At 33.6% G+C, this 12,624-nt stretch overlaps 1 protein-coding gene across 43 annotated transcripts in view; it reads left to right on the top strand.

Annotated features, from left to right (window-relative positions):
* The window catches only part of LOC127836161 (phospholipid-transporting ATPase IF-like), a 254,660-nt gene that overhangs the window by 80,166 nt on the left and 161,870 nt on the right, over positions 1 to 12,624 (top strand). For 4 of the 43 annotated variants that reach the window (XM_052362618.1, XM_052362635.1, XM_052362626.1 and 1 more), the window contains one exon: positions 10,698 to 10,710. The exons of the other annotated variants lie outside the window; for them this stretch is intronic. In XM_052362618.1, the coding sequence (XP_052218578.1) occupies positions 10,698 to 10,710 (13 nt within the window). The remainder of the gene's footprint in view (positions 1 to 10,697; positions 10,711 to 12,624) is intronic. 43 annotated transcript variants of the gene reach the window in all.

Here is a 12,624-nt window from a genome sequence, read left to right as displayed (position 1 = left end):
GTTCATGTCTTATTAGCGGTATCATTAAATTTGATATTACCGCTCGGCTTAACATAACCTGATTAGTATCGTGCGTATAAATTGAAATTGACATAATATGTAAAACACAATATTTATATATTTTAGTGTAATCTATTTACATCTTAAAGGCGAAACTCAATGTATTGTTACGGTCACTATTTACTGTAATTGTACAATTCACACGTATTGTCTTGTAGACTGAATTCTTGTTCTTGCGCCTAGAAATGCATAGGTCCAATTTGCTTGTCCTAATCCAGGATCGGGTAATCATCATGGTAAACTGAAATTTCAGGTGTGTTTCATTTGAAAATTCAGATAAGCAAAATCGTGTTTGTCAGAAAATACGTTTTAAATAACGTTTGGTTGGGCGTTTACCATTAAACACGTATTTTTAGAACTCAAATGTGATCAATTATGAAGCCATCACAGACGAGCAGTGTCTGATAAACACTGCTGCCACGCCATCAAGAGGGTGTTCCGAGATAAGGGGCGAAACACCTGATGACTGATGGGAACTCGGCTGAAGACGTCTGTGTTATGTAGTAACCACTGTATCACTCAACATGTAATCAGCAGTTTGTCTGACTCAAGATATTAAGCAGCTGAACGTTTATTTCTCTGTAGTTCTCTCGGAAATCTAATCACATGTTCTCGACATTCCAATCTTATACAAGAAATTTAGCAGATAAGTGTTTATTTCTCCCTAGTTTTATACTATAAAATTATATAACATTTTTCAAGCAGTTTGTTTCTTCGTTAATGCTTTTTTTGGATGAAATTGAGTATAAATATACATAAAGTCTTAACGGCATAATAATTATACGACAATGGAAAACATAATAGCCTTGTAATCTGGGTGTAAAGCACCAAAAAACTCACAAACGGAAATATAAAATATTCGAGTGAACACAAAAATCTGCATAAATTCAAAATACTCTAAATCAGTTTCGCATCGTTTAGATGTGATTTATCGTCAAGGACCTACATATCCAATAAAAAGGAAACTTGTCAGATTGTGCAGATCATTTTAGTGTTTTTTATTTTCTCTGAAATAAGAGTCACCTTCTTGCACTATCTGCAACATACCAATCAATACAAAATGTGATCCAATTTGTAAAATATGTATTATTGTATCCCCCATAGGAAGAAGTTGGGAAAATAGCTTTAAACCTTCCCATCTTGAGGTAGATAAGTTGGTCGATTTATAGAACTTTCATTTCCATTTGATATCTAGAGAATGATTTTACCTTCAACCATGCACATAGGTATAATGTTTACTTTGAAGGAATGAAGATGCCTATTGCTTTTGATGTTTGAAGGTCAAAGGTCAAGGACAGTGGGGTTAGTCTGTGTAAATTTGTTTTTCCCAGAAAACATTTAGAATGCTTTGACCTTAGATCATGTAAATTATTTTTTTTACAAACTTTATTTACTAGCCTTGTGTGCGTTATAATTGTATATATGAGTAATACCTTTTTAATGTATTTCTTGTTTCTGTTGAAAAGCCATAATTATCACTGAAGGGACAAATCCAACTTTACCTATATACTGAACATTTGCTACAAGTTGCATCTCTGCTATTCAGAATATTATCAGATTGTCAATTACAAAAATACAGTGACCTATTTTAAGCAATCTGCTTGTGAACATACAACTTTACATATTAATGAAAGTGAATTTCAGCTGAAATATCTTTTGTTAATTTGTTATTTGAATGATAAAATGCTATGTCATTTTTATTGTGATTTATTCTGGTTCAAATGTCTGGCGTAATATGACTTCTAGGTTAGATGTGTGGTTTTGCATGTGTAAAGTGGTTTTATCTGAAAGTTTTGTATTGACACTTTGACATCCATCTATAAGTAACAATGACAGATGTCCTGATCTCGAAGGGACAGTCCTGCTTTTGAGGTGTTTGTCCCGACGTCCCGATGTTACACAATTTGTCCCGACATTGGTAAAAAACGACGTACCGTTCTATAAGATCACAACACAATATGCTATTTGAGCTCTGTCTGGCTATAATTTATCATTCACTGTAACATCAAAAATAACTTATAGTAATAGTCAATAATAGCGTATGGAAATCAGCTGTTAAGGCTGTTTCAATATTTTATAAAAAGATACACATGTGTTTGTTTTTTTGTTTAATGAAAATTAATCCAGTAGTTAAACATTGGTTTGAGACTAGCGTTCACTTGCCTCAGATTTAGTACCTTGGGAATTAAGAAAAATTGTTTCAAACCTACTGGTATATAGCGTGGAATTGTTGAGCCAGATAAAAAAAGTGTGTGCTTAAAAGTTGCATAATAGTGTTGTTCAAATTTAGAATTAATTTGAATTATGTTTGTCAAATTCAAAATTGTCAAAGTTTGCCTGATACTTTAACATTAAAGTAAAACATATCAATTTTGTTACAACCTGTAATTTAGGACAGCACAAATGCTGCAGCACATTTTACAATGGTCCTCACAAAACATTTCTAGTTTCTTGTCTGTGTGGGCATCACATGTCTGTATAAAGTTTGCCATTTTCTTAGTAAGAGACCATTTCTTCTTGTCTTTTCTCCCATATATGCCATGGTTAGCATTTAATTGACCATGATGATTAATGCAATTTTCACACATACACTTCAGACATGTTTCACAGTTCATCTCTGCAATTTCTACGATATTTTTACTTTCACAAGCATCACAACAATAGTCCTTCACAAACTCTGAACTTTTATGAACTAAACTTAAAGCTGTCGCCATTTTGTTGAAAGGCGTACATTTCTTCCTGTTTTCTGAATGGGTTTATGTACCTTTAATTCACATAAAATGGTTAGTGAGCACTCTTATTAACTTATTGTTTTGTTGCTTAAAAGTGTGCCATTACATACACATTAATAGTTCTAATTTTAAGCCTCTGATTAGTCAAAAATAAATGATTTTGAACATTTTAATCTGATAAACTCTTGTTTTGTTAAAATAAACCTGCCTATACATGTAAACTGAGTGTAACATACCCTTACAGCTTACATCTCAGTGTAAAATCGAAATAAATTGATACCGATATTTATCACAGCTTATATTGGTGTATTCAAATTAAAGTATGACATGTTCCTGATCTAGTGAAATGGAACACAACATGTCTTAAAAATGCAATAAATGTTGAAATAAGCACTTAACTGTTGTGTTTTATTCTCTTCATATTTTACCAAAAAGACCTGGATGATTGTATTTACTAGGTTCGTGAATTTCCTGTTTCTTCTTAAAAGACTTCAGACACTAGACCTTTAGCTCGCCTAAGCACAAACAGCCCATTGTGGTCTACTGTGGTAGGTGGCGATGAGGCATCTGTTGGCATTTGTTGTGGGTATTGCTTCGGACGGAGTCAGTAAATGGCTTCAAACAACATCTCCGAATCTGCTTTGCAGATTTCAATGAAACTTTACAGGAGTGGTTCCTATAGTCACAGACCTCAAAGTTTGGCAAATCGTTCCTGTCTGCTGAATATGTAGGTCAACAGAGCTTAACATATTTGTTTTAGTGGATTCTTAAAAAAACGTGTCGACATAAAAAATATTTTCCTCTGAAACTGGTAGGCTAAGAGGTTTAATATTTGGTTCCTAATATGGATCTCTACAAAGATATTGAAATCATTCCAATGGGGTCGAAGCAGGTCATGCCCCAAAGGTCACATGCTTTTTAGCTCGGCTGTTTTGTGGAAAACCCGAGGTATTGTCATAGCCAGCTCGTCGTCCACCGTCCGGTGTCCGCCGTCCGGCGTCCGCCGTGCTCAAACCTTAATATTGGCTCTAAAATCAAAGTGCTTCCACCTACAACTTTGAAACTTCATATGTACATGCACATTGATGAGTTCTACACGCCACATCCATTTCTAGGTCATTAGGTCAAAGGTCAAGGTCACTGTGACCTCTAAAAAACAATTCTGATAGGCTTTCATTTATTTAAAACAGCACCCGCAGTCGAGCGTTTGCACCTGTTATGCGGTGCTTTTGTTTTAGACTTATAGCAAATCACTTTTTTTCTCAAATTGCGAGAGTGAGGCTTTAAATATGTGGTAAATATTATATAGTGGTTCTCTGCAAACATGGTTCTCATTTTGGCTCTGTGATCAAAACTGGCCAAACCCCGTTAGTAACCTATTTCATATAGGTTTATATACTAAATAATTTAAAACACCTTCATTGTAGATCAAGGGTCAGGGATAATGTATTGGTGTGTAATATGGTATAGAGGCCAAATCAAAGTGTGTTCAAATCATGTCTCTAGCATCAAAGCTTTACAAGTCTCCTGATCACCTGATTTGAATAGACTTTTTTAATAAAATATATAAAACATAAAAAATTATCTGAAGTTAAAAGGATTTGGGGTATTATATTTGGTTTGTCTTTTAAATTATAAAATACTTCCTAATAACAAAAAAATGTAGCATAAAAGTGAAAAGTGTCGTCCCGTATGAGCCAGTGCAGACTGCACATATTAATATGGGATGAACTTTTATTCATATGCATTAAGCCCAATTATCCCAGAATGCGGCTCATTTTACTATACACCATGTATGACTGAAACACGGTACGTCAGTCTCCCAGCGTGTGGTTGGCAGAGCTTGGGCTCATAACCCTGGCCTTGCTGCCGGACATTGTGCTCCGAGCATACACAGATAAATTTGGGTTACTTTTTACAACTGAAAAACCTTAAATGTAAACATTTAGATGTGGGTTACCATTCAAAATAGAATTTTGGATATAAATTCTGAAAACCTGAATCAAGACTTTTGTTGTCCTATATTTATGAAAGGTGTGGGAATCAAAAAAAAAATTATAAATGATATCATGGTCCGTATTAATAAAACTCCCGTGGTTAAAGCTAAGGAATTAACTTAAATTAATAAATTTCCTGCAATCTCTAGCTGTGTCATGTTAAGGCTTGACATTAAAATGTTTGAAATAATTAAATTGTGATAAAACCATGAATTGTGTAGGCTTTTGTCGCAAGAAAACATCTTGGTTCTAATAGCAGACTGTGCAGAGACCACACTTTACACACATGCATTAAGCCCAGTTTTCATCGAGCACGGCTCATATGTTTGTATGTCTGTTGTTCAGAAATAAGTGTGGTCTCTGCTTGATGACTCCGATGTGTTACAGGGATGTCATGCTTTTGAAAGATAATTTAATGCTACTTTGTAATAAAGTTAAAGACTTTACGGTGCGAACTAGGCTTTGCGACTTTTGTGCCATTTCTTGTTTCCTTTGTATACAAAACTATGTATGTAGTTAACTTTGAATAAAAAATAGTGTTTGTCCCTACATAGGAACTGTGTTCAGGGAAAGCTTGGCTAAATGCATGTGCGTAAAGTCTCGTCTCAGAGTAGCCAATGCACTCTGCACAGGCTAATCAGGGACGGTACTTTCGGGTTTAAGCATTTTTTTCCTTTAAGGAAGTCTCTTCTTATCAAAACACCAGTAAAGACTCAAAGTGTCTTTTCTGTCTAAACCCATTTAAATGTTGTCATTACTTTGCCAATCATTTGCAAATCATTTTTTTACCATTTAAATAACTGATTTAGAAACCATTTATACTGTCATGTACCAGGTCATGTTGTGTGTGACAGTTTAATCTGAAGATAGGTGGACACTGTAACAGTACCTTAACCTCTTTGACCTCATTTCCAAATATTATTTCCACAATAATTATTAGTTTTACCTGCACAGTTTCATTGGAAACATTCACATGATATGTTTTGTATTATTGTCATATGGTCATAATTTTATTTTGCATTTTGGTGGTATGATGTCAGTGGAATGATTGAAAAGAAATTTGCTAGATTGGCATGGCTATAACAATTTAAATGATATAAAAAATCCTGTTATTTTACGTTATTTTAGGTTACAAATGTTTGGCACATTTTGTTTTAATTTGCATGTTTTTAAAGTATCTTTAAAGTACAAAAGTCAATAATACTGCAGTAGGACAGTCCGGTTATTGAAAAATCACGAATGGAGACGTATATGAGCCATGTCATGCGAAAATGGGTCTAATGAAACATGGGGCCAACATATCTTGGATCAGTCTGTGAATCTGCCTAATCTGTTCAGGAGCTAACTTGTCTGCTTACGAGACCACGAAACCTTTCCGTGACTTTATAGTGGAAAGTTTAGCTACAGACCAGAATGAATGAATGGGCATACTGGTCAGAAGGTATGGGCAGCATATGGCATAAGACCTATTTTTGCACAATAACGTTTATACACTGTGATATTTTTTAATACTGCTTAGGATTGTGCAACATTTAGACCACCAAAAATAAAATAAAAATTCCCAGTATATGTTTATGGGTAAGTTCCATCAATAGAGTGGAAAAATGAACATGTTCTCACAATCCTTTTCAGCACTAGGACTTTAAGCATTACAAATTCTGTTGAATGACCTTACATTGCCAATCCATTTGTTGATTAGCCAGTTAAATTTTAAAAATGGTGACAAAGCAATAGTCAATAATATAACAAATGTGTTGAATATACAATGTCATAATCCTGCCAAATATTTTGCATAATTTAATTTATGTTTATTACCAATATGTTTATTCAAATATTATTTGTGGACATTTTATTTGATGATTTTGTTTGGTAAATAAAGTTATTAAAAACAATTATTCATTATTTAAAACAATACAAAATAAAAGTGGAATTACTGTTCTACTGTAGAACTACATTGTTATTATGCTCGCTTAATTTTCAGTTCAACTCCTTTACAATAAAAATAAACATTGGAAGAAGCATTAAAAGGATTGTTTTCGACATATTATTTTTTGCATACATACTTGCGACCATAAAAAAACATTATTTGTTTAAATTTCTCTGATGACTCATGAAATGGAATTGATAAACTACCAAACAAAATTCAAATGATATGCATAATGGCTTTAAAATTGGAAGTGCCTTGTCGTAGATTGACAACATTGACCTGATATCAAAAACATTGACCTTATACTGACATTATTGACCTGATAAAACAAAATTTACCTGTTATCTACAAAATTGACTTTTTACTGACAACATAGACATGAGACTGACAACTTTGACCTGTTATCAACAACATTGAGCTGAGACTTACAACATTGACCTTATAACAACAATATTGATTGGATAGTGACAACATTGAACTTATAAAAACAAAATTGAGCAGATACTGACAACATTGAACTTATAACAACAAAATTGAGCGGATACTGACAACATTGACCTGATAACAACAAAACTGAGTGGATACTGACGACATTGACCCGATAACAACAAAATTGATTGGATAGTGACAACATTGAACTTATAAAAACAAAATTGAGCAGATACTGACAACATTGAACTTAAAACAACAAAATTGAGCGGATACTAACAACATTGACCTGATAACAACAAAACTGAGTGGATACTGACAACATTGACCTTATAACAACAAAATTGATTGGATAGTGACAACATTGAACTTATAAAAACAAAATTGAGCAGATACTGACAACATTGAACTTATAACAACAAAATTGAGAGGATACTGACAACATTAACATGATAACAACAAAACTGAGTGGATACTGACAACATTGACCTGATAACAACAAAATTGATTGGATAGTGACAACATTGAACTTATAAAAACAAAATTGAGCAGATACTGACAACATTGAAGTTATAACAACAAAATTGAGCGGATACTGACAACATTGACCTGATAACAACAAAATTGAGTAGATACTGACAACATTGACCTGATAACAACACAATTGAGCGGATACTGACAACATTGACATGATAACAACAAAATTGTACTGATACTGACAACATTGACATGATACTTTTGAATTCTGTATATATTAGAATTAACCTTCAAAGATTTATTAAATCTTGTTAAATCTATGTCAAAACTGTTTATTTAAAGCGTGTTTAACCACGCAAAGCCAACAGTTTCATGCACAACCGCAATAACATTCACTATGCATGTGGTACCTGTTATCAAGACAAGACAAGACAACAACAAATTTGAACGGATACTGACAACATTGACATGATACTTGATGCATGTGGTACCTGGTATCAAGACGTCACAACAAAAAGGAAAATACTGGATTGAAATATGCACAACAATTTTCCAGCATGTATATTACTATAACAATATAGGGACGGTTGCATTCCCACTGAATATGCGTATTTCACCTGACGGAATGTGAGCGCACAGCTCTTATGTTAGTTAGAATATATAATAATGAATTTCATGCAACAATTTGTGCTAATTTGGAGCAAGTGAAAGTAAATTTTGTGAAAATAAATTAAACAAATGTGTGAACATAAGTTTAGTCATCTGCCTCTCTTTGCATTGTATTTGGTATTCAATGAAGAGGTCTAGCAAAATGTATGGAATATGGATACATTTGGATTATTTTAGTTGAAGTAAGATTTTGAAATGCAATTATGCTTGTTTTTTCCTTATTTTGGTTGTGTTTGTATTTGTTTTCAAGCATAGTAATCTTAGTGAAACAAAAAACTTGGAGTGAATGTGTGGGACGTCACCAAGAGAGCCTCGTTCTTAATGGAACAAAATTATTGATACTAGGAGACACTATTTATGAGAGAATCGTAGGATACACACTGGAATTCTAGTATATAGTCTTACTTAATTTTGTTCAACCACGTTCTGTGATTGAATGACACAATAACAATATTTTCACAGGAATATTATTAGTCCCCTACTGGTGAAACCAGAGAGGGACTTATGGTTTGCGCTCCATGTGTCTGTCAATTTGTTACAATTTTCTGGATCCTGCTATCACTTTAAAAGTTCTTCATATTTTTTCATGAAACTTGAAACATGGACAGATGGCCAATATGGAGATTATGCACGTCATTTCATTTTTTTCCTACGTCATGGCAACAAATAGGCAAAAAATATTACTGAAAATGGTGGATCCTGTGATAACTTTAAAAGTTCTTCATATATTTTCATGAAACTTGAAACATGAACAGATGGCAATATGGAGAGGTAGGGGACCTTTATTGCTTGGCAATAGTCTTGTTTGATCTATTTTAACCAATTTTTGTTCAGGTTTTATGCTGTTTGCTGCTCATCAGTATCTTAGGGTTGGAAATGAAGCCTTTAATATTTGAATCTTGTAAAAAAGGTCTTTAATTAAATAAAACTTTCTAAGGGACTTTAAATGCATCAAAATACGTATCCTAGTCGAAAAGGGTTAAACATGGTCACACTCACGCCTTAATTTCTGTGTCAGGTTATAATAGTGGTGACCTATAATAGAAATGTATCTGATATAAATGGAGACTAAAATAAATATTATGTGCAATAAATTGTGAACTGTAGTGTGTTGAAATAGCTAGCCAAGAATTTTGCATGTTGGATGGAAGATAAAATGATGTCTTGTGTAATAGATTGTGTATTGGTAAATGTTGAAATACATAGCCAAGAATTTTGCATGTTGGATAGGTACTGTTTTTACGTGAATGACTGTAGCGGGTCAACAATTTACAGACACGTCTTCATATCTAATACTACATTTGTCACTGAATTTTTATGCCCCCTATCAAAGAAAAGGGGGTATATAGTTTTTGCACTGTCTGTCTGTCAGTCTGTCTGTCAGTCTGTCACACTTTTTGTGTCCGCTCTCTATTTCAAATAGTTTTCATCCGATCTTTACCAAACTTGGCCAGAAGTTGTATCTAGACAATATCTTGGTCGAGTTCGAATATAGGTCTTGCTAGGTCAAATAAACTAGGTCACGGGGTCAAAAAAACAAATCCAAGGATAGTAATAAGCTTTAAATGGACATAATTATCTGACCTGCCAAATTATATATTTTTGTTAAATAAATCAAAGCGGCGCAGTAGGCAGCATTGTGTTTCTGACAAACACATTGTGTTAAATGGTCGTGGTCATCCTTCAAGGTCTAAGGTCAAAAATACAAATCCAAGGGAAGTAATAAGCTTTAAAGGGAGATAATAAATAAATATTCAAAATAGCAACTTGATATTTGGCATGCATGTGTATCTCATGGAGCTGCACATTTTGAGTGGTGAATCTACAGTCACGGTTGGATTGGACAAGGGAAGTAATAAGCTTAAAAGGGAGATGATTTCTAACCCTGCCAAATGATCAATAGAAATTTTATTTCAAAGCGGCGCAGTAGGGGGCATTGTGTTTCTGACGAACACATCTCTTGTTATTGCATGTTTTTTTGGGTATTTTGATATGTTTTTTGCTTTGATTTATACGGAGAAGTTTAACTTAGTCTTGAACATTTTTCTCAGCTTACGAATTGTGTCATATAAGATGTCTGCTAACGGTGTATTTAAATGGTTGAATTATTGCAGACCATTCTGTATTAATTACATTTCTTTTATCTTAATAAGTCATACTATTTGAATTGTGTTTATAAATTATAGTGAATGACAAAAACTGTTGGTTGTTAAGTTGTACTGTTGGATTACCATGCATGACTTATATTTATTCTTTTACAATACGGAACAGTTCTATTATTGCAAGATTATCTTATTTTGTTTTTCTGTTGAAATATCCTTAATAATTTACATGTAGTTCTGTATCAAAGGCAACAATTTTGTTTTTCATATAAAGAAACATAAGTTTAAATATTATTGTTTACAGGTTATGACTACTGGTATATACTTGTAATACTAGCACGGCCTACATTTCTATCACAATAACCACTTTTATTGCCCTCCCCCCACATGTATAAAAAACTATGCATCACACATGTAGTATGCATTTTCTACTTGTGATTTACCCATTGTTAGTTTGCTCATACTGTTATATAGAACATAATAATGTGCAAGTGTGTTGCAAGGGTTTCAATTAACTTTACCCCATTATAGTTTTATCATAGGTCATTAAAAAACTCTGCAATATACTTTCATGCATGTTCTATTTCTATAGAGCCTTTTCTAGCTAGCCTTTACTGTTGGCTTGTTTTGATGCAGCGCGGCAAGAACTCACGGGACCAATACTCGGTGAATGTTAGTCGCTCGTCGGGAAAACTGACCCTATCACAGATCAACATTATTGAAACTGACCAGTGTGAGATAGGTAACATGGTGTGCCTGTAAACTGCACAGTTTGGTGTTGTCAACAAAAACATCAATTTGGAACCAGGAATATTTCAGCCTGTACGATCTGGTGTATTAAAGTTGTAACTTACAATATAAGAATGTGTATTCGCTACTAAGAATTTGATGATGTATTTATGCCAATGATTTTCTTGATTATTTTGGTGGGTTCCGTTTTGAAGTTAAACTGCAGTTGTTGGATGCCACATAAGCTAATGGCTGACTAAAAAATTGCTAGGGTAACATAATGCATTGGTGTTGGGCAAACTAATCCCGCAAAGTTTAAAGAAATCCACAATTATCAATTAACTTATCTTTGATTGGGCTAAACTTTGGAAAATCCAACTAATCTCTCAGTACAAAAAAAACCCTGAGAACAAACAACGCTGGCCTATTGTATCAACCAACTGCAGTTTCATTCAAATAATTATGGTCAAAAACATAGGTTATTTTGAAAACATTATACATGGGTCATCTTTGTTTGTACCAGTATATAGTTTAAACCTATTTATTTTAGCTCGATTGCATCGAAAGCCTAAGGCTTATATAAATGCTCTCGAGTCCGTTTCCTGGGCCTAGAACCAGTACTTGGTGTCTTTTGGGGAGATCTAAAGAACGCTCCCAAGGTGGGGATCGAACCCGTGACCTCCCGGTCGCTAGGCGGACACCATATCCATTACACCACGGCGACCTTTTGTACCAGTAGATTAATGGGGTTTTCCGAAAGTATCTCATTCCTAAAATTTTTTTATTATATTCATTGCATGAGCTTGGTGAATGCCACACTTCTGTCGATGCATGCAAATATTTGGGGATAAGAATTCTCTTTGTTATGGCACTATTTGAGATTCTTGTTCACAGGCAAATTGAAGTATTCCAGTTCCAAACGTGTTGTAGCTCTCATACCAACTATTGTATGCATTCAGTTTTGATAGCCTTTGTATTAATACTGTTTTGTTTATTACTTGTTTAAACACTTTTAATTAACTTAGCATGAGCACTTTAACAACAAAATTCACTTTTGGTTTATTTATAGCTTTTGGTTTATTTATTAGCTTTTGCTTGTATTCAGTATATAGTGTCACAAACAATAACTATGAGCCTTTCTCTGGGAAAACAGGGTTAAATGCATGTAAGTAAAATGTTGTCCCAGATTAGCCTGATCAATCTGCACAGACTGATATGAGACGACACTTAAGGCACATGCTGTAAGCCCTGTTTTTGCAGATCTAGGCTTACATATAACATTCAGTGGTCATTAATAATTTATTGATGTGTTATGTTTTATTTTGCATTACCTTTTTACCTTTTTATAAGTATATGTTGTTTCAATTTCTTTTGTATTGTTTGATTAAAATAATACAACAGGTATTGCAAAGCTAAAATCAACAACCTAAGAATGAAATCATAAAGTATAAACAGCTGTTTTAAATGTTTAACAATACTTTATATAATTTTTTATGTTATTT

This window comes from Dreissena polymorpha, chromosome 6 (assembly GCF_020536995.1).
Source record: "Dreissena polymorpha isolate Duluth1 chromosome 6, UMN_Dpol_1.0, whole genome shotgun sequence".
Lineage (NCBI taxonomy): Eukaryota > Metazoa > Mollusca > Bivalvia > Myida > Dreissenidae > Dreissena > Dreissena polymorpha.
This window is presented reverse-complemented; position numbering and strand designations above follow the sequence as displayed.